Consider the following 27,832-nt stretch of genomic DNA (forward strand, 5'->3'; position numbering starts at 1 on the left):
AACAAGCAGGGGAATGAAAAAAGCCAAACATTATCGCGAGAGAAATCGTACTATGATTAACTATTTCAAAATACCTGTGGGTTACTTAATACCTTGGGACAGGCAGCATAACACCACAAAGATGTCCCTGTATGGGGACAGGAAACAGCCCCCTGCTAAAAATTTGCATGAAGCAGCACACAGCAATGGCAATCTCTCCCCAGAGCTCTGGGAATGGGCTATGCATGTGGCTCATGAAAACTGCACTCAAACCCATCGGTGACCCAGACACTTCCCTACCCCCATCCCACTCCAAAATCTGCCCACCTTTGGATTTTACATCCCTTAGAGAAGCAGGTATGTTTTTGGGTAGCTGGCAGGAAGATGCTGAAGTCCCAAACTAAGCTAAATACAACTGTGAGTAAATTAAAAAGGCTCCTTCAATGCAGTATCACATGAAGGTCTTTTATTTCACTTTGCCTCTTTCCATGTGTTTGGAGTTTTCTAAAATGCTGGAAGTGTATTCAGGAAGGAACGGACAAAGTCAGATGCCCACCATTCCCTGTGTGGGTCAAGCAGCAATTCTGGTTTGTTAGTGTGAAGGGCAGGATTCAAGGAAAGGAGAACACAGGAGTCTGCTCTGGCAGGCAAAAAGAGAGCTTGGCAAGACAATGACCATATGGCACATGAACAAAGCATAGTTTAGATTTGGTTCATTTGATTCCATTATATGTAAAAGATATTCTAAGATCCATGGCTAAGAAATACAATTCTGGTTATTGTTTTCAGACCTGTAGGGATTTCCCCAGGTAGTCCTTGTAGCTTATATGATAAAAACAGCCATTTGGCAGCTTTGTTAGCTGCCAAAATTTTAGCATTTTTTACCCACAGGAGTGATTAACCCTGAATCTATACAACACTGTGCTATATGCTAACAGCAGCCATCATTGCCTCTGCCAACCTCATGAAGCACCAATCCACTATTTAGTTGTGGACAGTCTCTGCTAAATAACTCAGCAAACTCTTAATTTTATATTAAAAGTCTTTTACTTGATCCAACACCAAATCAGACCATGCATACAAATTCAGAAGAGTGGATGAAATCTACATTATATACAATATGCACTCCTTTGGATGGCATAGCCTGCTTCTAAGTCTGTGGTAATACTTTTCTGGTCATTACTAAAACACAAAGCACCAGTGGTTGGGCAACAAAAGGACCCGAAAATGTTTAAAGAAGCAGTAAAAGCCATCAAAGAGAAATTCCTATCTCACTTTCTCTAGCTGGACCACAGCTGGACCAGCCACCAAGGGGCAACAGGCATTTGGCTATGAAATAAATGTCTCTTTTGTCAGGCTGCCCTGTAATAGGGCTCTCGGAGAAGCTGGCAGCGGCCAGAAGGCTCAGCTCAGCTCAGCTCACTTAAACTGCTGTTAAGGCAGTAAGCTTTAGATGAACTTACCCTCATTCCGAATAATACTTGAAGAAACCTTTTGTTGGGTTTGTAAGGAAGCAGGGGAAGACTTCATTTAAACAAAGCTAGAGGAAAGAGACTCACTGAATATCTTGAGTGGTAATAACCAGTAAGACCATGCTGCTCAGGGGCCTTTCTAGGCCCAAACAGAGTTTTGAACCTATCTTCTGCAATACAGAAAAAACAACTTCAAAGAAGGAGAAAGACTACAAGGTTGGGGACAAAAAAGATAAAAAAAAAATCATTAAAAGAACAGTTTTGAGTATCAAAAGTATGAAAGGTGTCAGGTACAGAAAGCCAACTATGATGAAATAATTTTTTAAAACCATATGCAAGAAACCTACCACATTCCAATAGGGACCTGAAAAATGGAAGAAACATTCACAAGAGGAAAGGTTGACAGGTACAGGGACAATTGTATATGGCAACACTTCCAGAGTCTTTAAAAAACCAATCTCAGATAAAGTATGGGAGATAACTACAAAGGATTTTGTCTGGACCAGGTAAATTTGGGGGAAACATCAAGAAGGCCTTACAGCTTAGGTCTCACTTCATGCTTGCCTCCACTCAGGAGCAGTGGAGGAAACCATCAGCTTTCTCCCTGGTGTGGAAAGGAGAAAAGCAGAGGCTGAAGCACTAACGTTCCTGAAAAGGGCAAGGATAGAGTGCAACAGAGACACCAAATTACAATAAACAATAAACCCCTGCAAGGAAAAGGAAAGAGCAGACAGAAGAAGGAGAAGGCATTAAATTGCTAAGAGTGGGGAGAAAAAAAACAAAACTAAAGCAAACTCCCTCCAAATGTCAAACATTTCAGTTCATAGGTCTCTTCTCCATAAAAAATATTTAAGAAGCCTGGCTTCAAGAACAGAAGATTTGTAATGTCAGAAATAAAGAAATATTTGAAACAAACAGTTTTTTTCAGGAGTCTTGCAGTGATCACCCACTAGAGCATAATCAGTAACAATCCTAAAGTTGTAGATTGTCTCAGCCATCTTCCATCCCATTACAAACACAGTGAACTAGTCACTTGGTTTCTCATGAACACCATCTTAGACTTGAAGAACCAAAAGGAAATAGCATGGGGAAAGGTTTATCTGTGGGGAAAGGGGCTAGAGTGGAAGGATGAATGGTTAGATTTTGTTTTTCAGCAGGAAAAACAAGCCTCATGATTTCCACTCACACTGCCTTGCACAACAAACAGAACTTCAGCACAGAAATCAACAAGGGGTGAGGGTTTGTGTGTGCCTTATTCCACATATTTGAAAAGCAGCATGGAATGAGGTGTGGCAAGTGGAATTCCTAACTCCAGCCCTGGCCAAGAAAGATGGCTGGGTGCTAAACCATGCCATGAAGGTCTTGTCCTCTAAAATTCAACTAAGTCCTGAGGTGCTCAACACTTTCTCACACTGAGGTGTGCCTCAGACACAGAAAAAAAATTATATCAGACTCGTAGGGTTTGGTAGCCACAGGTGTCTTCTCTGCCACACCCTTGCTTCAACAAAACCTCTTAACCCATCTCACAGTGATGAGTCTTAGAAAGTGCTCAGCATCAAGTAGCTTCACCAAGAATAACACACTCCTGCCAACAGCAGCCTCACTTGACCAGAAGCAAGTTTGGAAGTTTCTATGATGCTGACACTGTAGATTCCAGTAATAAGGATGGAGATTAATCTTGTGAGGGCACAGTGAAGCAAGCCAGGAGGTTCATTTAGGACTAAGAAACCAGGAGAAATGTGAATGCATGGGTGAGCTTAAGCAGTAGTAGTTACATTATAAATGGTTTTAAACACAACAAAGGAATGGAAGATAAGCAGACAAACTCTAATACTCATATGCAAATTAGAATCAATGATGATGATTGATTTTTAGAAAGCTTCTAATGATGCAATGCCAAATAATTCTTCCCACTTGTAGGCTGGCACCATTTAGTGTATATATAATTAAAAAAAACCATCTGAGTATGGTTTTTTCTTCTCCCCCTTTTTCCAAGCTGACGCTTGTTTGCATTACATCTATTTTGAGCTAAATTAAATAGGAGAAGCAGAGTTTTGATTCAGTAGTAGCAATAAATGGGGTTAGCCTGGCATTGATCTGTGTAAAGGGGCCAAAGCTAGGACTGCCAGAAGCAAAACATGGTCAGTGAACTCTACAGCACAAAGAGTGACCCTGCAGCTGAATTCCTAGCCCTGATTACAACAGAAAGAGACTTGCTTTTATGAACAAAGAGTATTTCAGGCAAGAGATTAGCAAGAGAAAGTCTACTTGCAATGGCAATCAGAGGAAACTGGCCCAAAATTAAGAACCACAGCAGACTTTGGAGGATTTTTAAAAGCCTCTGAACAGTCCAAAACAAATGCCTGCCTTACTCTGAGTTTCTTGTATACCATCATCAAGTACAAATGCTGAAGAAACAATATTTTTCTTTTGCATCTCAGTTAAATAGCTTTAAGTTAGTAAAGTGTGCAGCAGGGAAGATGAGCCAAAACCATGTTAAAGATAGCATGCCAAAAAAAGTTCCCTTGAAGACTAAGAACATTTATCTTGCAGCCCTACAGAAAGGGCAATCACATTTACTCTAAGACGAAAGGCTCTTTTTATAAATCACGCTTTAAATTCAGCCAGCACATTTGTACAGAAGGAGAATTTCACAATCCTTAGGAAACACGGATCAAATTTGCTCGCTCTCTCTGGGTGTTTGTGCTGTTATGCAATGGAGATCAGGGAGAGCACAGCAGTAAATCTGGCCTCATGACTACCAAGTTTAATCACAGTGTATCTACGATGGAGAACAAAGCGCCTCTTATTCCCACTGCACTGTGATCCCACCAGATCTCAAGCCAAGGAGTTCAGGCCAACTTTTGACTAGAGGCTGGCAGAGCACTGGGATCAGCCATTCCAAAGCTGAAGCAAGATCATGTCTCGTCCAGTGAGGCCAGTTCACACAGGAGAAGTACACAAGGTGCTGGGTATGCAGTCATCCCTAGCAGCACCTTCAGCCACTGCTCCCAGTGCTTCGGCAGCTCAGCTGGCTGTTCACAGGCCCTGCACACAGGGAGAAGCCGGCAAGAAGCACAGCCCTGCCAAGTGATCCAGGGCTGTTGAGCAGCAATGCTTCTTTTATTCTCATTTTTTAACCCACACATTTTTTAACCATGGGTGACATGGTGCCCATGCCCAGAGCTCACCCTTGCTGGAAATCCTGAGTCAGGGCTGATGCCCAGCAGGACAGCCCAACTCCTCATGCTGGCTTCATTAGGAGCAGTGAGACTTCAGCCCCCAGAGCAGTGAGAAAAACAGAGGAGCACCCATTATCACTGCTTTGACTTTTAACCTATTTCTTTTCCATATTTTACATGAGCATTTACTTAAATACAAGGATCACCAAACATTGAGCCATGTCAAGTCCTTATGTATAAGCTACTAAAGATCTTCAGCCCATTTTCCCTGCACAAAGTCCCATATGCAATTTTTGCTTGCTTTTTTACCAAGCAGAAAGAGGCAAGGTGGAGACCCACAGAGGAAAGGGGGGAAGGTTTAAAGAGTCTGTCAGCATACTGACAGCCTACAAAAAATTAAGTCAGAAATGAGAAAGACAGCACCTTGGTTTTTTTAATGCTGTTTGTTTGGTTCACCACTTTTATTAGGGGTTGATTACATCCCTCTCTTGAGTTTTGTGGTGGCTGCAATGCCAGAGTGTGGTACGTAGTTGTCATGACTGGGAACTTGCTGACTGATTTACAAGAACATACAAACCCACATAACCAGAAGATTTTTATTATTCACTCATGTTCTGAATGTTCCTTTCACCTTTCATTGAATAAATCTTAAGAAAGTAAAGATTTATTTCTAGTTTGAAATTCAGCTTCCCTTTTGTAGAAGGGTGCCTAAGCATAATATACCTTTGGTATGGAAAAATCACTTCACAATATCCCTCTGAAGAGCTTGAGGTCAATATACCTATATTGGTAACAGCATCTTAAAATTAGGTTGTCATTTTAACTGTTTAGTGGACATTGAGCCAACTCAAATAGATCAGTTCATTATTAAAAGTGGCCATTATTGTAAATTCTACTATTCATAAGAGCAGCTACCTAAGCTTCAAATATGTTATGATACCTCCCTGACCATTCCCTTTAAATGAGGATAGCTGAGGGCTCAGACATCATCATGCAGCAAATAGCTGTGCAATTTTGGACAACTCTTTTTTAAGCACTCCTCTCCCCAGGGCTACCAACCCCATATCAGAGCTGGCAAAACAGACTACATGCCCCTGCCTCCTCTGTTCCAGTTCACAGAATAAATGTGGCAACTCAATTTACCAGTGACAGTAACAGCACCCAAAAAATACTAATCCCTTGACCGAGGTTTGTTGTAGCTGCTGAAGTGCAGGCACATGGCTCCTTTTGCTGACTCCACAAGGGAGCAAAAGCCTTCCACAAAGGAGGAGGGCAGCCGAGGGCAGAAACATCAAGCTAAGATTTGCCAGGGCTTGTCTGTCAGAGGACAAAGTTTTGCATTTTAACCACTTTTGGCACATTCCACATTCGGTATTTCAGGAGCTTTCTAGGATGTTTATGAAATAACTGCAGGGTAGGCAAGTAAATTGATGGTGGCACAAAAGAATGCCTTCCCATTCTCCCCATGGGAGAATTCTTCTCCCATGCTCTTACCATTGAAGTAAATGAAGATGTAGTTTATGTTTCTGTAATTACAGTTTGTTAAAAGGAGAACAGGTTGTTAAGTTATGGTAAGGAGCCCATGAGCCTGTCCTCTGCTTTGAATACCACAGCAATGTAGATTTTACTGAATAAAAAGACCAGTCAAAACATTACTCAGAGAGAATCTACACTCTGATGCCATCCAGCATAAAAGTACCTACATCTGCAATAGTCACATTAATCAAACAAATCAATTAGAAATTGTTCTTATGAGAGCTATTTTAACATAAGTTAACACTGTCAAGTTTCCATTATTTAATATTTACTGAAAGAATACTACCACACATTTGCTCTATGACACTTCTGTACCATACATCATCAGCTGTTTGCTTTTAATCCTGCAATTCCCCCATTAAATACTTACAGCATTTATACAGCCTCGTAAAACTCTAGTACAAAGAATAAGCCACCAGAACTTTTCCCCATACATTACTTACCAACTTAACTATGTAACACAATGTGAAAGGTTTATGCACACCAGCTGGATCTCATTACAGCTAAGTTTCTGTCTTTTTGAAGTGTACTTTGTCTGGAATATTGAGGTCCCTTAGAATTTCACTTAAAAATACTGAGCTGACATACACACAACTTTCTACTGCAGGATGCTAAGTCAGTAAATAGGTTCACAAATCAAACCTATGGACACTTATTTCTGGAGTTTAAAATGCATTACGTTCAATTCAAATATCTGAAGTCAACTGAAAACCTCAGCCTAATTCAGCCTTCCCCTCCTAAGCATGACTACAACTAGATGCTTACTTGTACAGTAAGAAAACCAGCAAGAAAAGTAAGAAAGGAAGAGTTTCAAGACAGCATTGGTATCACCTCCCTACTGATGGGTGCTAAGGCTCAGAGGTACACCAGCTTTATATAGTAAGATACATCTAAAAAGCAGGAATCTGAGCTGTGATGAATTCAGTAGGAAGATGATCAAAGAGTTTGCTAAATACCCAGATGAACCAAAGAAAGCTTGTCAAACACTTTGGTATTACCAGTTGAGAGATTCCTGTTCAATCGCGAGGCAAGAATTGTGGTTTAATAAAAGCATAGAACAAAACCAAGCATAAAAAAAATCATGTGCAGTGATTTTATTTTTGTTGTATATTTGACTGTAATTACTGTCTTAAGTACTTTAATTGCCTGGCATCTCCTCAAGTGCCTTGCCTGTGGGGAGGGGAGGCAGGGCAGTTTATAGTTAGTTATTAATGAATGAAGTACAAACAAGTTTACCTTGTCTGTAAATCAACGTTCCCATCAAAACAGTTTGAGAGGAAAATGCAAAGGGGTCCATACATCCCACAAGCCCAAAGTGACTCTGTTAATATCTGCTTTTTAATGATTAATTTGCTTCTGACATGTCACACCTCAGAAGGAGAAGTGGCAAACATCTTTATAACACCCACATGAAAAGCATCACCTATCTATTTGTGTTCTCTTCTACAGACATCTGCTCCCGGCCACTGATGTGGGGATGGGGTATGGGGACATGCCCCATATGACCTTCCTCGCATGCATCTAGGTGAGAAAATGGGATATGCAAGCAAATCTGTAGGGTCACTTACAATAGCGCTGGAATGACACACATCCAGCCCTTCTTCACTGGAAATAATTTTTGCCTGGAGTGGAAACAGAGTGGAGGGAAACAAGAATAAATGATGAAAAGCAGATCACACAGGATAAAATAAAATATAATTGTCTGCTTCATTAAGAAATTAGAGACAAGAAGCCATAAGTAAAAGTCAGTGAGTTATATGAAAAAGATGGTGAAGCCAGGAGGATGGAGAAGCAAACTGCTATTTTTCACAATTAGTGAAAGACACAGAGTATAGAAATTTGGCCATTAGTCTTGTTTTTCCACTGAAATTGGTACAGGAGTCTACTGTTTTGAGGTAATATCACATCAACAGCCTAGCAGCCCATCCAGGCAGCAAGTGCACCACTGGCAGAGCAAGCTTTCTCTTGTGGCTGTCACCATGTCTTGGTGAGCTGGTCAGGAGCTCACCTCTGGGGCAAGAGCAACTCTTCACCACCCAGGCTGCCAACAGCAGGGACAACCAGCATGAGTTCAGTAGCTTCCACTGCAAGGAGACTTCCCTACTAAGACCCAGACTGAGATTCCTAATTTTCTCACAAGTCACCAAAAAACACGCTTTAGGAACAGCTAACATGCCTTCCATTTTTACAGATGGGGACCTTTTTCCCCTTTTTTTTTTTTTTTTTTTTTGACTCTTTCACTAGTGCAGCCAGAATAACGTCTTATGTATCTTGTATCCTGCTTACAGCCTTCCATTAGCTGGTACAGCATCTCCAACACTGTCATCTCCTGTGTCTCGAAACACAACTGAATTTAATGGCACTGTCCCATTGGCATGCAGGCAGCACACTTGCTGCTCCAGGGAAGCTCAAAGCTTGTGGTAGCCACTTTTCTCCACAGTTAAACACAATTTTCAAGTCACAAAATGGCCAGCATATTTGACAGTTTCTCCAAAGCACATTCCTTATACAACTGTGCTCAAAGCATCCCCCTATCATTAAAAAAGCAAATATTGCTGATCAGATGAACACTTCCCCTTGAATAAGTTTCTTATAAAATGCACAACCATTGATCTTGATATAGCTACATATATAAAGCATGAAAGCAGACTCTGTAAATATTGATTTAAGCCTCCTACTCATGCAGATGCATAGGCAAAAAATTGACAGAAGAGATCATAAAAGTTCAAAATATATTTATGAAAAAAAGCAGAGTACAGTATGGTAGCAGCTTAACTTCTCAAGAATGGGTTGCTGGAAGCTAGCACCCAGCAATCTACCTACCAACAAGAAATTCCTGACTTCTCAGAGCTATGACACCATGTGTTTCCTTAGGGGGAAAAAAAACAAACCAAAAAGTGTTTTGATCAAGCACACTGCCGAGGCATTTAAGGTTGTCATGTAATATGAACTGACTACACAAGAGAAATTCAGGCATTAACATACACAGAATAGACTAGCGTGCACAAGTCATTTTGGATGCAGACAGCTATTCACGCAAATAATTCAACAATCCTAGTATTCCACTAGGAAACTGTGAGTCAGATAAACATGGGAAAAAAAAGACACTCCAACTGTCTCCCCTTGACCCCATACATTCCATCGTGCCCTCCCACCAAAGAGTGGAGCTGCACTCCCTGTTTGGCATCCAAGTGGGATGAAGCTGTCTTTGAAAGCAGGAACCCACTGGAGCTCTTCTCAGGAATTTTATGAAGTAGCTTAAAGATTAAGAGAGTATATGACCAGCTTCTACAGCACTCTGATCAAAAACATGTTTTCCTGACTTCCTCAGTGAGCTTTAATAAGATGCGAATGAGAAATTGATCTGGACACTTTAGTTTACAAGGAGTACTTCAAGTAGCTTGAAAAAACTACTTTACTGTCCATTAGGCATAAAACCAAACACAATGCTTACAGGCCATTTTACCACCGTGCTGACAGCAGATTTCTTTCAGAACACATACCCAAGAACCAATACTGACTCCAACAAAAAAATCTACAGGAAACCATTGTTTTAAATTTTACTTTTTAGAAGGTTAAGGAAAAAAACCCCTTTAGATTTTAGTTCACCTAAGAGGCAATAATACAATGCACTTAAGTCCCACTCACTGTTTTTTTTAACTCACTCTAAAGTTGAAGAAAACCCAGACTTCATTCTCTGCCCCTTAACTATTCTTTTATATTTTCCTCTAGATTTTGTACTTTAAAGAAAAATATGCATAATTCTTCTTTTCCACCCCTCTGGGTCTATCTTTTCCTTGATCAGATTTTCAGTGCACCTACTACACTTGTTATTAAGCATTAAGAAAGAAGGATGTTTCCCCCTCCCCCCTAATTTCTTTCTCCAATTTCAGCTCCTCTCCAAACAGAGACATTATTTTTTTTCTCCTTGAATCCATTCAACTAATCCAGCAGAAGCACACTGGCATACAGAAGTTAATCTAGTTCCCCAACTGATATGCTGCAACAAGATAGTTGGTAAGGTATTCTCACCCTGCTTTTCCTCTCCTTCTTATTTTCCATTTCAACTTATTACTTCCATCTCTTTCTTCTCACAAAGTAATCATGCTCTACCTTCAAAATCCTGCTAGCTCAGTTATTTAACCCTTTCTGGCCTCCAGATAGGTTGGAAAGCTCACATCTGCTCCTTTCCCCTCCTAAAAATCTAGTCCCTTCAGATAAAGTAAGTAACAGCTATTTCAGACCACTATCATTAAAGACAACTAAAGCTTTTCAGGGTGGGCCTTTTTTGGAGCTTTTTGATTTCATGAAGATTGGGGTGAGGGGGAAGACATTTTCATTTTTCCTTCTAGCATTAGTTCCCTTTTTGAGAGGAGGGCCTGAGAAGACCCACAGAACCCTGAGCTGCAGCAGAGCTGCATGGCCAGTGCTCCAGTGGCTGGAGCCTGAAGCAGCTCCCTGCAGGAGGGACAGGGACAGGGCACTGCCACCCCCTGTGCCAGGGGGTTAGGGTGGCTGGCCAGCTCTGGCAGCTCTGCTGCTGGTAATCTACACAGAACAATGCCACAACACCACGACACCAGAGCATTTCACAGCAACTAAACTTGTAAGATCATAACCCTGTAGCAAAAGAAGTGTCCAGTCAAATCAGTGCAGCAGTTTATAGAAATAAAACCGCCTTAATAAGTTAAAATAGTCAGCTGAGTTACCAAGCAGGAGGAGGAGGTGTGGGTTTTGCTGTTTTAGCAAAAATTTGGACATGAGCCTTCTATATTAAAAAAAAAAAAACAAAAACAAAAAAAAAACTCATCTATTATATTTTTTTCCTGGAAAGATAGAGATTTGACCTTTGTATTCTCAACAATTAAAACAACATACACAAGCTTCTGAATATTTTACATTACAATCACAGTTACTACCATACCACCATCCTGTATTTCAAATCTAACCCACTATTATATTCATGATCCTGATTATATCCACTGGCAGTTTGGAAGCAAATATACTGAGACTGAGAAAAACTGAGTGGTTAAAATTCTGCTTCAGCACAAGAAGGAGAGATATTTTCTTAATTAATTACCACAATAAACTCTGAAGTCTTGAATTATCCTCCTCTGTACCGTGGGGATAATTTTGCCAGTTACACAGTAGTGTAGTGCTACTTCCATACATCAATACAATGCATTAGCAACTCAACTAATACTATATTTAGTATTGAGTCACTGTACATTCTGCATGTCCATTTTGACACATCTGTACTTCCTAGTTAGAATACACCTAGTTTTCTTTGGCTTTTTTTTTTTACTTCCTTACTTTTGATACTTTCCCAATGCCGAAACCTGAACAGAACAGCTTGTACCTAGAGTACTTTCAGTGGAAACAAAAATAAATTGTATTCAAGTGCATCTCAAAAGTAACACGCTAAAAGTCTCCCAAAAAAGGTAACTTACAAAGACTTCTAAGAGATAAAACCAGTAATAAGGTTACTTTGAAAGTGTGTCAAATACACCAAAAGGAAGGCAAAGCTACAAAGTTCTGAAAGGACATTAAAGTAATTTCTGCTTTTCAAAAATCAAACTGTAACTGTGTTACACATACTGTTTTGGATTTGCAGCAGCTTCAGAAAGCTGATTTTTCAGCAGTTTGAGGCTTACACTGAAACCACGTTAGTCCATTCTGCCTATTTTATTTTCAAACGGTACTTGAGGGGGGAAAAAAGCAGATTCAAAGGCTGAGGAATTTTGCATTCCCATCCCTGCTAAGGAATATAACTGTTTCAAGTGTTTGTGTTGGGGAAAAAAAAAAAGTCATATTCTTACCAGATTCAGTCAGTTCTAGAGAACTTAAGTTTTCCTCAGATGGTTTCATGAACCACATAGCTTTGCCTTATCTGCTCTTCCTCAAGGAACAATTACTTTGCCACTCCCAAGTCTGTCAGTCACAGACCAGTGTGTGTTTTCAGAGAAAGCGACTGTTTGTTTTTTCCCAAGAAACTGTATTTTCCAAGAGATAATCAGCAAGATATATACTTCAGCATAACTAAACCAAGAGACAAGAGAAAATTAACCAAAAAGCTCAACAGGTCATTCTAAACTGTTGATTAGTCAAACCATGCAAGCTTAGAGCATCTGATTATTTCCCCTATGCCTCAAAAAGTATTTTAAAAACTTGAGAAAAATGTGATCCTGGTCTTGCAACAGTCTAGGAAGAGCTTCCAGAAACTACTGTATTGTGACAAGAAAGACATGGCATTTTCTAAACCCAAGCTGTAAACCAGTACTGATCAACTTGATAAAAGCCTACAAAAAGCATCAGCACAAACAGCCAGTATTGCTGTCATATCTGAGATAAGGAGGAATAGCACAAAAGCTTTTTTTATAACTAGCCAGTGCTGCTAGTTATAAAATCATTAGAAACACAGGAAAACTCTGAAAAAGGCAATCAGTTGAATCAGACTCCCTCTTTATCTGAATTTCCAACAGTTTGTACTACAGCCATAGGATTCTGTTAGGACATCTGTGCTCCCGTTTACACTTTCCAACTTGTCAACCCAACTCTCAGCTAGGTCCTCCCAATTTGGCATCAAAACTAGACGGGTTAATTACAGCACTTCAGATGACTTGAATTCTTCTGAATGGGGTGATTTCAATACAAGGGAAGGAATTTATCAGGCATGTCACAGGTGAAACAGCCAGCCCGAAAGAAGGAAGGAAGGAAGGAAGGAAGGAAGGAAGGAAGGAAGGAAGGAAGGAAGGAAGGAAGCTATTTAAGTCGACTTCATCTCCCTTGCTTCTCCTCTTCCCCACTTTTCAGAGAAAAGGTCAAAAAGAGTCTCAAGCCATCCCAAATAGACATGGAAGCGAGGAAGGCAACATGAGTGGATTTCCCCTTCTCTTTCATGCTAAACACACACACCCATCCTCCCACCCCCCACATTGGCCAGACACACCACACGCTTCTGCTGCTACTTCTCCAGGGCAGCTTTCAACCAGAGAATGCTCAATAATTAACCACTGGTGCTACTGAGCCCAAGAGGTTCAATGCTGTCCCTTGGTGTGCACTGCAGACACCTCTCCCATGACACAACAGCTCTCACCAGGAAGGTGAGGACAAGCTCCCCATCTGGTCACCCTGCACGAGAGTAAGAGCTCAGTATGACTACACTGGACTTGAATGACTCAAAGCCAAGGCATCAGACACAGGATGCTGCCCTTACTGCAGAACAACCTCCCTCTTCCACTTTTGAAGCCTACTAGAACCTACAGAGAAAAATCAACAGCAGCAAAAGAAGCAGCTAAAAATATTGATGTGGTGAGTAAAAGCTCAGGATTTAGCTGAAGGGTGTTGAGAAATCACTCTCGAAATTTTTCTAGCAATCTCTAATTTTGAATAAACATAAGCGGACACACACACACACAAAAGGCTTAAAAGAAGGTGTTTTAGGGAAGCTGTGCATTTATGCATTACATTTCTGACAGGCTGACACAGAAGTACTAAGAGAGTACACACAGGTGCCAATTTGCAGGGGAGCCTGAGAGCTGTGGCTCCTTTATTAGAGCTACCAAGCAGAAGAGCCAACTACATAGGCTCCTCTTCCTTTCACTCCTGATATCAAAAACCAAACTGAAATAAACAACAGCATCATCAGACCTGGTCCCTAGGCACTTAGAGGAGGAGAGTGATAAGTGGAAGCACTGTGGTAGAGTTAAGCTCAGCTCAGAAATCACCCCAGCAACTCCACAAGACTTTTTGGATAAGGATATATAAAAAGGAATACCAAAATTCAGCTTCACACCTTGCCTCCTGTAAAGAGCTTTCCGCTCTCTTGCCTTTACGCAGACAAGTGCTCCAGCCTGCGTTACCTGAACAGCACCTACCAAACAACCTCCCTTCCACCATGAGCTACCCTCACTACCAAAATGCTCCACTCAGCCCTCATGTCCTATGCTACCTTGAGGAAGGATTGGTTTCCTACAGCTGGTGACACTGTTTGAAGAGATGTGATCACCTCTTTCCAGAAGTCACACACTAATGCATTATATCCAGACTACATGACCTATTTTAAGTACCAAGAACACTGCAAACCACATCAGTACACTCAGGCTAGGATTTGAAGTAAGTCAGAAGTCCCAAGGAGGTGCTAGCTCAACTATGCTATACGAAGCAAATGTGTCCTAAACATACAGTGAAAAAAAAAAAAAGAAATCCATACATTGGTAAAGTGAATGGGGCTTTAAAATGTCATTCAATTTCCATTTCATTAAAATGATCTGTCCTAGTACAGAAGTGTACTGGTGCATACAATAGGTAAGCTTATCAATTAACTACGAATTTATTGGAAATGTTTATAATATATTTATGCACTACAATTTTGATTATTTTTGAAACTAGAAGTTATATTAAGAACATATCAGAGATTCTTGTTCTCATTGGGGATTAAGTCCTTAGCAAGTTTGAAGGTTTTCACATCAACTAAAACTGGCTGAATGCAAAGCATGTACATTTTTTAAATCCCAGAAAAGCTATTTTTCCTTGCTGATAATCCCCAAAAAACAACCAGAACAAAATTCAATTGTACATCTTCCAATGTTACTTTCAGATCAAGGTATTACAAGAAGTTCCAATCCTTTCCTTATTCCCTATTCGAATGCCCAGAAGAATCTGAAAGCATTCCCTGGAAACATGATTATATATTTTTACTGTCTCAACACTAATAAATCTCCTCCACATCAGATAAAATGCAGTTACCAACACTTGTCCCTTGAATCCAAAATATGATAAAAAAATTATCTTCACATACATATTTGGCTACATGCCCTTAACAATTTTCTTCTGAAAAGAAGGGTACATTTGTTGCTTCTGAAACAGAAAAGCAAAATAATAAGAAAGGACACAGGGAAAAAGATGAACAGAAGGGTTTAGAAAGTGACTGAAAATCTACAACATCTCTAATTAGGTTCCAGCTTCGAACACAATAGTGGGGGTACCATGGCCTGTTATCAAGTTTATAGCCAAGGGCACAAGACAATACAACCCCACATTCAATTTAATTACAGCCTATGGCTTTTGCAGCAGTGGTGTGTTTCAAAGGGTTTAAGCACTCATTTATTTCTACACCATACATGAAATAAGGCAGCTCCCTGTCACACAGACTCACCAATTAGACTGAGCAGTTTCTGATCTCTTGCTCTCTAGAAACAGAGCAGTGGGCAAAGGAAATCTTTTACAGGATAATCACAGAATACTTTTTATTAAAAAAAAAATCAGCTCTCTGCTGCCTTTAAGCTTGTGCATTTTATCTTTGATGTGCAGAGTACCAACATAGTAATTTCAGATTCTACAGGATGTAAAAGAGTGTCAAAATACAGCAGCACCTTCAGGGATGTTATTTTCTTCCTCCCGATTGTATTACAAAAGTCATACTCATTTGAGCTATAAAGAACTGGTCACCTCTTGCATTCCTGCCATCACTGAAGCAAGTCCTCTGACCAGCTCATGTGATGCAACTAAATAAAATTAGTCTAACTTCTAAAAAGGAAAAATATTTTGAAAAATTAAGTGATAGTAGAAATCACCAGCTGAAATAGTTGCACAATTTAATACCTCCAACATATAATGCTAATGCAACCAAGAGGACCTACAAAGACAGTATTGGACCTTTAGCTCCACAGCCACCATTCTAAATGCTAAAACACCATTCTTGGATCTGCTCTGAAATACTCTCCCAAGTCACCTTAAATCAACTCCCAAACAGCTGATTCAACATGGACCAACCTTAGCCAAACAAAGAAAAACCAGTTCCCTCATTCCATTCAGTGCATGTACCCCCAAAGCTGTATGTAACATTACTATGCCTAATCACTGTTTTGCTTGTCTTGTACTCATCTTGGAAAACACTCACATGCCTACCAAGCTCCAAGTTCATTATAAGGAATATAGCCTGGGATATTCTACTTTCTTAAAAAGAAAAACCCTATTTCCAACAATATTTAGAAGCACTCAGTTACAAACAACACTGACTTCCACCCAAAAGAGCAAAAGCCAGGATTCCTGCATTTCATTATGGAAATTGATAAGAAAGCTTTGGGGACCATACTTGACACCACTACTACCTTATCCCCCTGCCCTCCATGGATTTCAGAGCAATTTTGATGATTATCTACTTTCCACACCTGTAACTTAGTAGAAAATAAAATATCTTCCTCATTATAGAACCTGTAAGTAACAAAGCAACAAACTACCCTCAAAGGTAGATACCGTTTCTTATACCATAGATTAAACTTTCTTTAACCCCTACCTTCTATGATTTTAACCTCAGTGTTTCTCTTAAAAAAAGACACCTAGCAAATTGTGGATTTTCTTGCAACATGGGATAATCCAGTAATCAAAGAGAAGAGCACTAACTGCACAGTAGGGCAGCCAGCACTAACCTCTGAAACCTGATCAATAGTAGTACTGTCACAAGAACTAACAAGGTATTTAGCAGTTATCAGCCTTAATAGCCACTGTACTTCAAGCCCTTAAGTCAAGGATATTGCTGCATCTATGACCCTGGTAGAAATAAAGCCTAGCATCTTTACACCACTATCCTAAGCATCCCTCCTTGAAGCTACCTGATGAGTTCTCCTGCCCTGCATACTGGGAAAGCAAACGATTCTGGTCAGAGTACTAGATATACCTGTACAAAACACAAGTCTTTTTTGTGGCCATTTAAGGAATGGGCAGGATGTTCCCAGATCGGATTCTTATCCACGCCCTCTAAAATCCAAGACTAAAAAGGGTTAGACTTGTTAGCTCCATTTGATTTGCTCCTGGTGCCTACTGCCTACTCATACTACTCATGTGCTATTGTTGTGTCTTCTTTTGCAAAACCTGCAGCCAGAACTAGATTTCTCATTTGGGTCAAAGTAAGCCCTTTAAAGAGAATGTAAGGCAATGAAAAGTCATGTGCCACATCAAAAGACATTAAAAAGGGCAACTCTGAATTTAAAGCAGAAGAAAAACAAACAACAAAAAAAAGACATTTCAAGATAGCCCAAAACAGCTTTGATGAATGCATATGGCTCAGGTTTTTAATCTAATCAAGCTTTTGGTAGGTATCTTAATAGCTAATAAATTCTTCACAAACAGTCCAGAGAAACACAATCAAGTTACAAAACAAACGCAACCAAAGCATTTGCAAGTGACAGGCAACTCTCCTCCCCCATGGCAGAAGCCAAACTATTTTCTTACACCTATTTTTGGATATTTCTACCGTAGGAAGTTCAGCACAAACCAGATCTATAAAACCCAAAAGCTACCACCACATTGTGACATCAAAAGTTCAAGCTTTAGCTATTGTTCATCTTTCAGCAACATGGGAGATGAACAACAGCCAAATTACATCTCTCTGTCATCAACTTGAACCAAAGTACTGCTGTCAGTGGCAGGAAAATTGCTACACTTCAGAGCAAATAAGGACTGAAAAGAAAGTTATGCCATGATGGCAATGCTGTATGCTTAAAATACACTATAAATGCTGCTCTTAAAGCTAAAACCTAAAGCAATAGTTGGATCAAGATGAACATTTAATGTACGTTTCCTGAGCTCTGGAGGAGGCTCCTACAAACTCAGTGTTGAAAAGACAATTCGGGGTTAAATGAAAAATGGGAGCTACAACACAAAAACATAAAATTAACATTCTTGCTCAGATAGTCAAGGCAAATTGAAGACACCTCATTTAGTACTTTCATTTTCCACACTTTGGTAAATGCTATTAAAAAAAAGAAAACCAAAACTCACAGTATAAAGAATAAATGCTAAGAAACCCATACATTATGCCACCACTTTTTCACCAGAGTATTGCACAAATCCATGAATTCTGTACAATCTGTCCCCTGGAAGACTAATTACAAAGACAAGCAATAAACCACAAACTTATGACCTTCATGTTTTCAAGGAATCAGTAGTATTTGTCAACAGTGGAATTTATTGTCATGGTACTTGATGAGATATATTCAGTAAAAAGGCTTAGAAACTCTTTGTTTATAATTAAGCAATAACAATTGAGGGCCAGGGCATTTCCTGGGGATTAATGACCAGGATGGGAGAGCCAATGGCTTGAGGCAATACCTTGGGCCATTAACCTCAGCCAGTCATTAATTTCCCCAGGAAATGCCCTGGACCTCGATTAGTGTAAGTATCATAAAGGGTAGCAAGAGAGAAAAAGTTTAGCATTAACAGTCTCCCAAGGAAATCCATTCCACAGCCAGTATTTTTTCATTTTGTCACATCTCAGAACTGCATAAGTTAAAACTGACACAAGAAAAATTGGTGATGAAAATGGAAAATAAAATTTAAAAAAAAAATACACTTTTTTTTTTTCCTATTAAAGATTTAAATGAATGAGGTTTGTAGCAAAGGCAAGATTCAGCTACAAAAGCGAGTGGGCATCTTGTTTAACTCATGAAATTATGAATGGACATTTCCATATAATTACTGAAAAAACTCACATTGTCTAGTTCTAGTACCCTTGGTGACTGCTCATTTTCTTTCTTGATACACTTATGAAGACAGCAGATCCCTGTGTATCTATTTTAGCTATTTCTCCCTTTCTCCCCACAGCCTTTCTCTCTCAGTTAATGAGAATTACAGCTCCAAATGCTTCCCGTAGGAAGCTCAGCTTTGCAGCAAACACTACGGCAGCTGGATTTCTCCTCGCCTAAGCTTTATGCAAGTGTGAAGGGATTTGTGGGCAAGGGTAGAGATAGAGTTCTTTAGTCTGACAACTGAAAGTACCAAGACACCTCATTTAACAGGTTAAAGATACACACACTCCCTGACCACTGACTGCTCTGCCGAGTTCCCTCTTCCCCTTCCCAGACGAATGTGCAGTGCTCCTCCTAAAAAGCTGAACTGTGCCCAAAGTTTCAAAATTACTTTCAAGATCATTAAAGATCAAGGGGAAGAGGAATCTGGGGTTAAATACGGCAAGGAGCATTAGCTTTTACCTGAAATAATGAGCTAGAACAAAAACATTATCTGCACATAATCAAGCCTCTAAGCCATTCAGAGACACCAGATACACACAGCAGGGGATCAAGCTACAGTACTCCACTGAAGTGGTCCAAAAAAAGCCTCGCTGAAAGAAAGGAGAGGTCACAGGTATCTTAAACATAGATGCTTATGCAGGCATTCACTGGGAGCCCTGCCCTCCCCCTCCCCACCCCAATTAGCCTTCAGGCTAGCTGATTAGTTGGCAAACTCTTTGAAAGGGTCAGTCTGTCCAGAACTGGTATTTCCACTCGGGAAACAGCTCAGGCATGTCATATACCTGTGCTTGCCCAGCGCCGCGCTCCCTGGCTGACGGCTGCGATCCCTGTTATTACTTGACATGAGAATGTCAGAGGGGTTTTGTAATCATGTAGGGCAGCCATCAGTGAAGTTCTTGCCTGAAACGCGGTATTTTATGGGGCACAACGTAACTGCATATGCTTTACAGATTTAGTTAGAATGGCTTCCAAACTTCAAGCCAATTGCAGAGGTGCAGCGAGTCTTTAATTGAAGTAATTTAGCTCCGGCGCTCAAACACCCGAGAGGAAAGTACTTTTGGAGGGGATGGGGAGCAGGCACCAGCACGTGCTGGCATACAGCAGAGGGGGCTCTGCAAGGCACGCATTAAGGCACAGCTCAACAGCGTTTTCGACAACACCGTTTTACCTTAACGAAACACATCTAATGAATTTGGGCTCATTCCACAGCTAAGATGCACCTAAACCCGTTTAATTGTGCTCTTACTGTATATTTCGCCACTATGGTAACTAATGCAACTAAAGCCAATTTGCCTTAAAAAAAAAAAAAGGATCAGTGCCAGGAAACAGAGCTATTTTAAATAAACAAATACAAGATGAATGCAATTGCCATATTAACCCTCTTGTTAACTTCTGAAGTTTAAAATTACACCCTCATTACTAGTGTGTAATTGAGTATTCTCCCGGCTGTTTCTTGCATTTGAGGTTATTCAAATAGTTCATTAGCACATCAAGAACACCACACACACTAATGATACCTGATGCCCCTATCTACTATTCTGGCCCGACTTTCCTAAGTCACGTCTCCCGCACAAAGAGAAATAAAAGAGGGGGGGGAAAATAAAAAAGAGGAAAAGAGGAGCCCATAGGGCTGAGCTGTCAGTGCTGCCGCTGAGGGGGAGCATGGCATCACCCAAGCACCATTCAAGTCCAACACCCAGGCACACAGAGTGGCCACTGGACCAGTGGCGGGGCATGAAGAGACTGGTGGGACAAATAAGTTGGATAACTCGCATTTGGGCTCTTTGGGTGCCTGAAGAGTGAGCGTGACCCAAGAGCCACCCCAATGCTGGCAGTGTGCCTCAGTGCCCAGCCTCGGGGGAAGAAAGGAGGGGGCCAGTGCAGACTATGTGGGGCAGGGTGAGGGGTTGCCACTTTTTTTTTTTCCTTTTTCTTTTTCCGGTTACCTGTGTGGGGGAAACAATAGCAGGTGAAACTACTGTGGGTGAAGTGGTGCTTCTGTGCCCATTTGCTTCGGGGAGGAGGTGAGGCAAGGGGTCATGTTTCACTGAGACCACCACCACGGCGGGCGCAGCGGCATCCAGGGGCTCAGCGGGGCGGCGGCAGAGTCTTTTTGGGGAGGCAGAGGGCCCACATGCATCGCCGCCGGCCGCAGCCCCTGCCGGGAACACTGCCTCGTAGAGCGCCCGCTTGGCCGGCGCCACTGCGGCCGCCTCCGCTTTCACCGGCGCAGCGTCGCCGTCTTTGGGCAGCACGTAGGGGTTGGCAGCGGGTGGCCGCAGCCGAGGTCCACCATTGAGGGCAGCAGGGGTGTAGAGGCCCCCGCCAGCGGGGTGGTGGAGGAGGTGGTGGTGGTGGTGGGGAGGGGGGTGGTGGTGGTGGGGTGGCTGCAGTCCTCCCAGCTTGGTGCCAATGCCAGCGATACTGTTGAGGGTGGCAATGGAGACGGCACCAATGCAGTGGTTGGTGTAGGTCTTGGAGAGCTTGGCCGCCTTGGAGAGCATCTGCATGCGGGTACCCAGGAGGTTCTTCCCGATGGCCTTGTTCTCGTACCAGGTGATGTCACCCTCGCTGCAGTGGTCCCGCGGGCGCTGGAAGAAGGCCTTGCAGAGGGGGTTGCGCTTGGAGAGGTACTTGACAAAGCTGGCGTAGGGGCAGAACTCTGTGCCAGTCTCATACATACGAGGCAGGTTCTCCTCGTCGCTGCTCTCCGCCCGCTTCTTGCTCCAGGAGGACGAGCGCGACTTGTGGTAGGGCCCCAGCGCCTTGAAGTAGACGAACTTGCGTCCGTCCTCATCCACGGCCAGCCCAAATGAGTCCTCCTCCAGCTCCCGCTGGTTCTCCCGGCCCCGGGTGCAGAAGTACATGCAGGTCTCAAACCAGACCTTGTTGAGGAGCCCGAAGGGACTCTGGGTGCTGAACACGCTGCACGTGTAGAGCTTGCGGAGGTCGGCGCGGGTGATGGCCTGTTTCTGCACCACCGGCCCGGCGCCCTGCTCCTCCAGCTTGCGGATGACAGCGGCCAGGGTGAGGTTGGCGGCGCGGAGCTCTGGGTCCTTGGTGAGGTCCAGGGTGCGGCAGTAGGGCGGCTCGTTGAGGTAGCGGTTGAGGGAGCTGCGGATGCTGATGAGGGAGGACTTGGAGTAGAGCTGCCCGCTCTTGGAGCGCGCCTCGGCGTAGAAGGAGCGCAGGACCCGGCAGAGCGCCCCCTTGTCCATGGTCTCGAAGTCAGGGCTCTGCGCCTTCTCGCTCAGGTACTCGCGGAAGATGCGCACGGCGTAGCGGGTGGCCAGCCGCGTGTTCTCGCTCAGCCGCGCCCGCTCCGGCCGCTGCAGCAGCAGGGCCGCCTCCAGCTCCGCGTCCTCCGCCGCCCCCCCGGGGCCGCCGCCGCCCCCCGGGGCAGCCGCCGCGGCGCCCCCCGGGGCAGCCCCGACGCCGCTGCTGCCGCCGCCCGGCGTACGGCCCGGGGCGGGCGGCAGCGGCTCCGTCTCCTCCTCGCCGTCCCACTCCAGACCCATCTCCTCTTCCTCCTCCTCCTCGTCCAGCAGCAGCCCCCCATCGGCTCCGTCCTCCTCCTCCTCGTCCCCCGTTATCTGCACCTCCTGGATCTCATCCTCCTCCTCGCCCTCCTCCTCCTCGCCGGCGCTGCAGTAGCGGTGCGGGCGGGGGGCGACGCCGCGCCCGGACGGCCGGTCCCCCGCATTGTTCCCGCCGCCTCCGCCGCGTCCGCCGCCCCCTCCGCCGCCGCCGCTCCACTCGCCGCCGCCGCCGCCGCTGCCAGGCATTCTCGCCATATTGCCGTCTCCCTGCCAGTCCTCGGGCAGGGCGCATGCGCTATATTGGACCGCAGCGCTGGAGCGCTTTTGTGTTTTAATGACCTTCAGCTACCGGGAGGCAAAGCCGGGCTCTTAAAGGGGCCGCGCTCCCACTGGCGGCGGCGGGGAAGGGGCGGGAGAGGTTGGGATGGATGGGGAGGAGGCTGAGTCGCGCTGAGGGGTACCGCGGGGAAGGGAGCGGTACTTACCGCGCCCGCCGCTCACCTCGGGTCCGTCCCGTCGAGCAGCGCTGATGGGCGCCGGGCGCGGGGGGATCCGCCGGGCAGGTGCGCCCCGGCCCGGAGGCTCCCCCGCCACCCGCGGCGTCCGTCCCACCTCCCCATCCCCGAAAAAGAAAGCATTCCGCCCGTGGAGCGGCTCTTTCGTTAGGAACGGACCGCCACCGAGCTGCTACGACGCCTCGCACCTCCTCATTCCACAGTAACTTAAATACAGACCAAAAGGAAAAAAAAAAAAAGAAAAAAAAGAAAAACCCGCAAAGCGAAGAAAAGAAAAACCAAACAAAAACACAAACCAAACCCCAACCCCCCCCACACACAAAAGACTCGGGCTGTGCTTGTCCGCAGCACGGCTCAGACCTCGACAGGATGCTGCCGGGAAGCGGGCGGAGGACCCGGCCCCGTTCCCCGCCTGCCGTGCTGCCGCGACATCGCCTGCCGCCGACCTCGCACCTTTAGTCGGGCGCCCGGATTTCGGTCGAGGGGCTCGGGATGCGACGGACGCTCGGGGCATTGCATCCGTGCGGCTCGGAGTCCGCCCGGGAACAGCCAGTTGGTAGCCGCGGCGCTCGCTTGGCTTGCGGGAGCCCCGGCGAGGTTGGCTGCGGAGAGGGAGCAATAAGACTCGGGGGCTGACGGGCGCTCCGGGCCGCCCTCTCGCTCGCTGGGGCTGCAGACCTTAGGGCAGCCGGAGGGGCCTCGGCCCCCCCGTGCCGCCGCTGCCTCCCATCGCGCCCGCGTTCTTCCTCTGCTACCCTCTTCCGCGACGGAGCAAAACCCGAGGGGACTCCCGCAACCGCGCCGGGGTGCGGAGCCGCCGGACCCACCACGGCCACTTTGCGGGTGTTTCGGCAGAGGGGAGCCCCGGAGCGGCGCGGCGCGGGCGGGGGGCACGGAGCCCCGGCTCTGCCCTGCCCCCGCGGGCCCGCGCCCCCCGTCCCGTGCGCGCCCGCGGGGCGCTCCGTCCCCCGCCCGGCTCTGCCCCGGGAAGGCGGCTGGCTGCACGCTGCCTGCCTTACCCTTCCTTCCCGGGAAGGGTCCTTGGCCGGGCTGGGCTCGGGCAGGAACGAAGGCATAAGCCCACGGCCGCGCACCGCGGGGAGAGTGAGCCTGTCCCACTCGGGACGGGAGCGGACGAGGTGGATCCCCGCTGGGAGCACCCCCACTCTCCAAACCAAACTACCCCACAGAGCTCCCCGTGCTATTTAGCCGAGCCATTTCTTTTATTCGGTACGATGAAATAAATATTCATTGCGACTGTTGGCTACACCTGAAATTGTAGCCCTAATTGCAGAGCTGTTGGCCTGAGTTACCACATTTGCTGCTTACTCATCCGTACGAATTGCTCAGCGCCGGGCCCCAGCCGTGGTGGCTCGCTTTGGGGGGGCTCGGTGCCCGCGGGCGCTGGGCGGTGCCGAGCTCCGTGGCCGCTCCCCCGGGGCAGAGACCGACGGCCACGGACGGGGCGACCCGGACAGCCCCAGACCCCGCCGTCCGGGGAAACGTGGGATGCCAAAGAAGGGATGTGCAAATTGTTGAGCAAATTAGGCCAATTCGAAATAAATAAGCACTGCGGGAAGAGAGCCTGCCACTCCCGGGAAATAATTGAAGAGAAACCCGGCACTGTTATATTGATGTAAGCCTGGAGTAATTACGCGGAGGTCAAAGTTGTTGCACGCGCTACAGAAGTTGTGCTCACTCTGTAGTTTGAGAGCGGATTATGTTCCCTCTTAGGTCGATGGCACATATATAAAATTCTGCATTTTTTTCCCTTTGCACATAAGAGGATATAAATAAGGTTTTGTTTGGTTTTTTTTCCTTGTCATACTTTATCTGTAACCTAATCCTGAAACAAAGTCTCAAAGACTGTCCCACGAGATGGACCAAATGCTGAAAGAGATAGCTAAAAGAAACAATACCTTGTTGTGTTTAAAAGCTAAATGCCCCAGACAAGCTCCTTGTAGGAGCTATTACAACCCACTCTAGAACACAGAGAACTGCAGAGCTTGCAGCATAAACTTTTAAAATGCAGATTATTTTTCTTTATTGTTCCTGTAAATGCTAAAAATTACATGATCGGCATTGACCTTTGATTCTGTCTTACGATGCGGAAGCCACTTTTTTTCTGAGACCTTTTCAGAGCCATATGAGTGCAAAAGGTAATTTAATATTTTTTAGCTTTAAAAAAGATGAACACCAGGTTGACAGCTTCTGTACTTGGATGTTCATTTAATCACCATTTTCTGATTACAGGAGGTGAACTATGTTGACAGACTTGCAGATGAATATGCAGCCCAGTATACGAATAGTAAGTATAAAGGACATAAAGAACTTGCAGTGAGGTTGGAGGGGAAAAATGTATACAGAGCTTCCGTATTACACACATCAACTGGAAGCACCTCAGCAGCCAGGGGGGATTTAGAGAGTAGCAAGAGAGGTCTTCAGTGTGCTTCAGGTGCCCATAACTGGGAAGACACGTGTAAATTATATACCTGTATAATCTATATGCATATAGGTAAGTTAATCAGATACATATATGTTAACTTACCTATCTGTCTACGTTCCTAAAAATAGCATTTAGCTTAGTCAATTGTATTCCAGAAGTTTAAATCCTAGTGTTCAAGCTCTCCAGTTAGATAAGGTAATCAAACTGCATTCCAAAACTGACTGAGTTGCACAAGGTTGTCTAATGTGAGCTGGCATATAACATTAAACTTACATCCACTCCACCCTCCACGTCACTAATCAGAGGTTTATCCTGCTGAGAGCTCTGTGCTGGCAGAGACAGCATTCTACATTCTCCTCTAGGACTCAAGGTTCGAGGCTGATTATCAAATAGGTCCTGTCCACACTTGGAGAATACATTTTATTACTGCTGTCAGTAAAGAAGATGTGATACCCACAGAACACTAATAATGGACTGGCCTCACTAAGGATTATCCTTAGGAGTACTTGCAGATCAGTTCATATACCTCAGAATGAGCATGCCAGTTTAAAAACCAGAACAACCTCCTCCATGAGTCAGTTGGTTTATAATAAAGGTAGTGCTTGTTACCACATTAGCAAATAGTTTCAGGTCTTTCTTCACTTCTTTTTTAAGCTGCTCTTGCCCCTGGCCGTGCTCCTGGCAAGCAGAGAGCTTGCTAGAGCTGTGTTCTTTGACAATCGGCTATTGTGCTGAAGCTCTCCACAGCCCAATTCTCCTTCAGACTAACAAAATCTACTTCTCCTGTAGCCTCTATAAGTGGTTATTTCATTGCAGCCACCTAAACCTTTGTGCTTTGGTGAGTCTTGGTAGGTGTTTCATCATGAGGCTTTACGAGGAACTAAACTGGAATACCCCAAAAGCCAACAAGCAAAGAAAAAACAATGCATCTGTTTGCTTCTTAGGATCCTGTCTAGGCATCTAGAAAAAGTTTATTTTAAAAACACTCCTTAAAACAAACTTGTGGGTTAACCCTAATGCTGGCCACCAGGCATTTTTAAAGGAAAATAGCTTTTTCTCCACATACACTTTTACTGTTAGTTTAAATACAAGAAACATTTTCTTTAAATGTTGTAATATGTTTTCTAAACACAAGATGTTTTCACTGTAGGGGCAGGCTATGTGGAAATTGGTATGAGAAATCCATATTGACACTACAGAACTAGAAGGCAAATAACACTTGGGACTCTTGGAAAATTCACTTAGGGAAAAAGCATGTCCTAGAAATCCTTCTCCCACCCAGAAACATGCAGTTTTGAGATAAGCTTTTTTAGCATTTCAGAACTGTCACTTCAAATGCTAATTCTGTTTTTCTTTTACTCTTTTATTTTTGTATATGATATTTCTAGTTGTTTCATTACTTCTTCATACTAGGGATAGCTAATGCTAACATGTAGTGTGCTATAACAGATTTTATATCTCCTTTATTTTAATTTTTTCTTTTTTCTTTTTTTTTTTTTTAGCATTTCCCATCTGCGTGGCAATGAAACAGCTTCATATAACTCAACAAAGGAGACATTGATTTAGTAAAGTGAGGATGTATCCATCAGCACTAAGTTACAGCTGTTCTTAATGGATTTTAAAATACAAAAGCTATTTCACCTCTTAGATTGTCATATTATGAAATGCTAGTAGTAGTTGCGCATATCAAAGCACCAGCTACCAACCAAATCTTGTGAAAGGTGAAGGCAGCATCAAGCCAGCCCCCTTTTGAAGCTCCCCGATGCCAATTGAAAGCCTATTTCCCCAGTATGCTCCTATTTTATTTTTCCCCCCCTGCAGGTATTTGCCATTACCCTCTCACTGCTTGCTTTTTTTTTTTTTAATCCTTTTACAAAAGCAATATTTCTGCTACTGAGGCCACAATTTGTTTCCCAATTGCTTTGTTTTCAAAATAAACCAGAGAAAACCCAAGCCATTATCTTTGTACGAATGCACACATTCAGCGCTCGGCAAACTAAAAGGCAAGATTTGCAAATCACCTTTATTTTCAGTGTCAAGCAGCTGGAGCACTTTTGCTTCCAAAAATATGGAAGAGCCATGTTGTCAGACAGCTTGGAGAGAGGCAAGTAATAAATTGCATTGTGCTGCATAAAGGTTTTAAGGGTCTCTTAAAATGTGCTGGAGGTAAGTTGCCAGGAGATATATTAATGCTTTTATTTAGCTGTATTTCAGTTTGTGTTTGTCTTTGCTTCTCTGGTGTTGAGGGCGCTTGAAACAAATTGTGGCACAGTGGTAGCTGGTTAAAGTTGCTCTCGTGGTTGTCTGATCATTTCTATGAATTACTGACACCAAGCAACCTGGTGTGTTAGTGGCACAAAGTTTGCTCTCCATGGAGGCAGAAAGAGCTCTTTCTATCCAGGCTGATAATTGGTTAGTTTTTATTCCTTCTCAACTGAGTCCATACATTCTACGTGCAGGTGAGGGAAATTTAGAGGGATCAAGCCAGTAACTCAAGAAAGGGAGTTCCAAAGAGAAAGATCCCTTTGAAACCAGAAAGCTTGCGGGCATTGTAGATCTAAGTACAAGTTTTTACTTCATACAGTGTTTTAAGCACTATGTAATAGAGCATAACTTTATGCTCTATTGGATAT

General features: G+C 43.9%; 1 protein-coding gene and 1 long non-coding RNA gene across 7 annotated transcripts in view; one reads left to right on the forward strand and one right to left on the reverse strand.

Moving 5' to 3' along the window:
• Window positions 1–27,832, reverse strand: part of KCTD1 (potassium channel tetramerization domain containing 1) — a 100,609-nt gene that overhangs the window by 45,103 nt on the left and 27,674 nt on the right. The window contains exon 1 of one of the 6 annotated variants that reach the window (XM_021551596.4): window positions 23,207–23,341. The exons of 2 other annotated variants lie outside the window; for them this stretch is intronic. In XM_021551596.4, the coding sequence (XP_021407271.2) occupies window positions 23,207–23,272 (66 nt within the window). In that variant the 5' untranslated portion in view covers window positions 23,273–23,341. Of the gene's footprint in view, window positions 1–20,645; window positions 22,643–22,723; window positions 22,854–23,113; window positions 23,154–23,206; window positions 23,342–27,832 lie in introns of those variants that run through there. 3 more of the 6 variants (XM_085572033.1, XM_077783906.2, XM_021551595.3) reach the window with 3 other exon arrangements.
• Window positions 23,674–26,843, forward strand: LOC110482385 (uncharacterized). Its single transcript, XR_002467412.4, has 2 exons — window positions 23,674–25,061; window positions 26,702–26,843. It is a non-coding gene; the product is annotated as an uncharacterized LOC110482385 (long non-coding RNA).

Source organism: Lonchura striata, chromosome 2 (assembly GCF_050655825.1).
Source record: "Lonchura striata isolate lonStrDom1 chromosome 2, ASM5065582v1, whole genome shotgun sequence".
Lineage (NCBI taxonomy): Eukaryota > Metazoa > Chordata > Aves > Passeriformes > Estrildidae > Lonchura > Lonchura striata.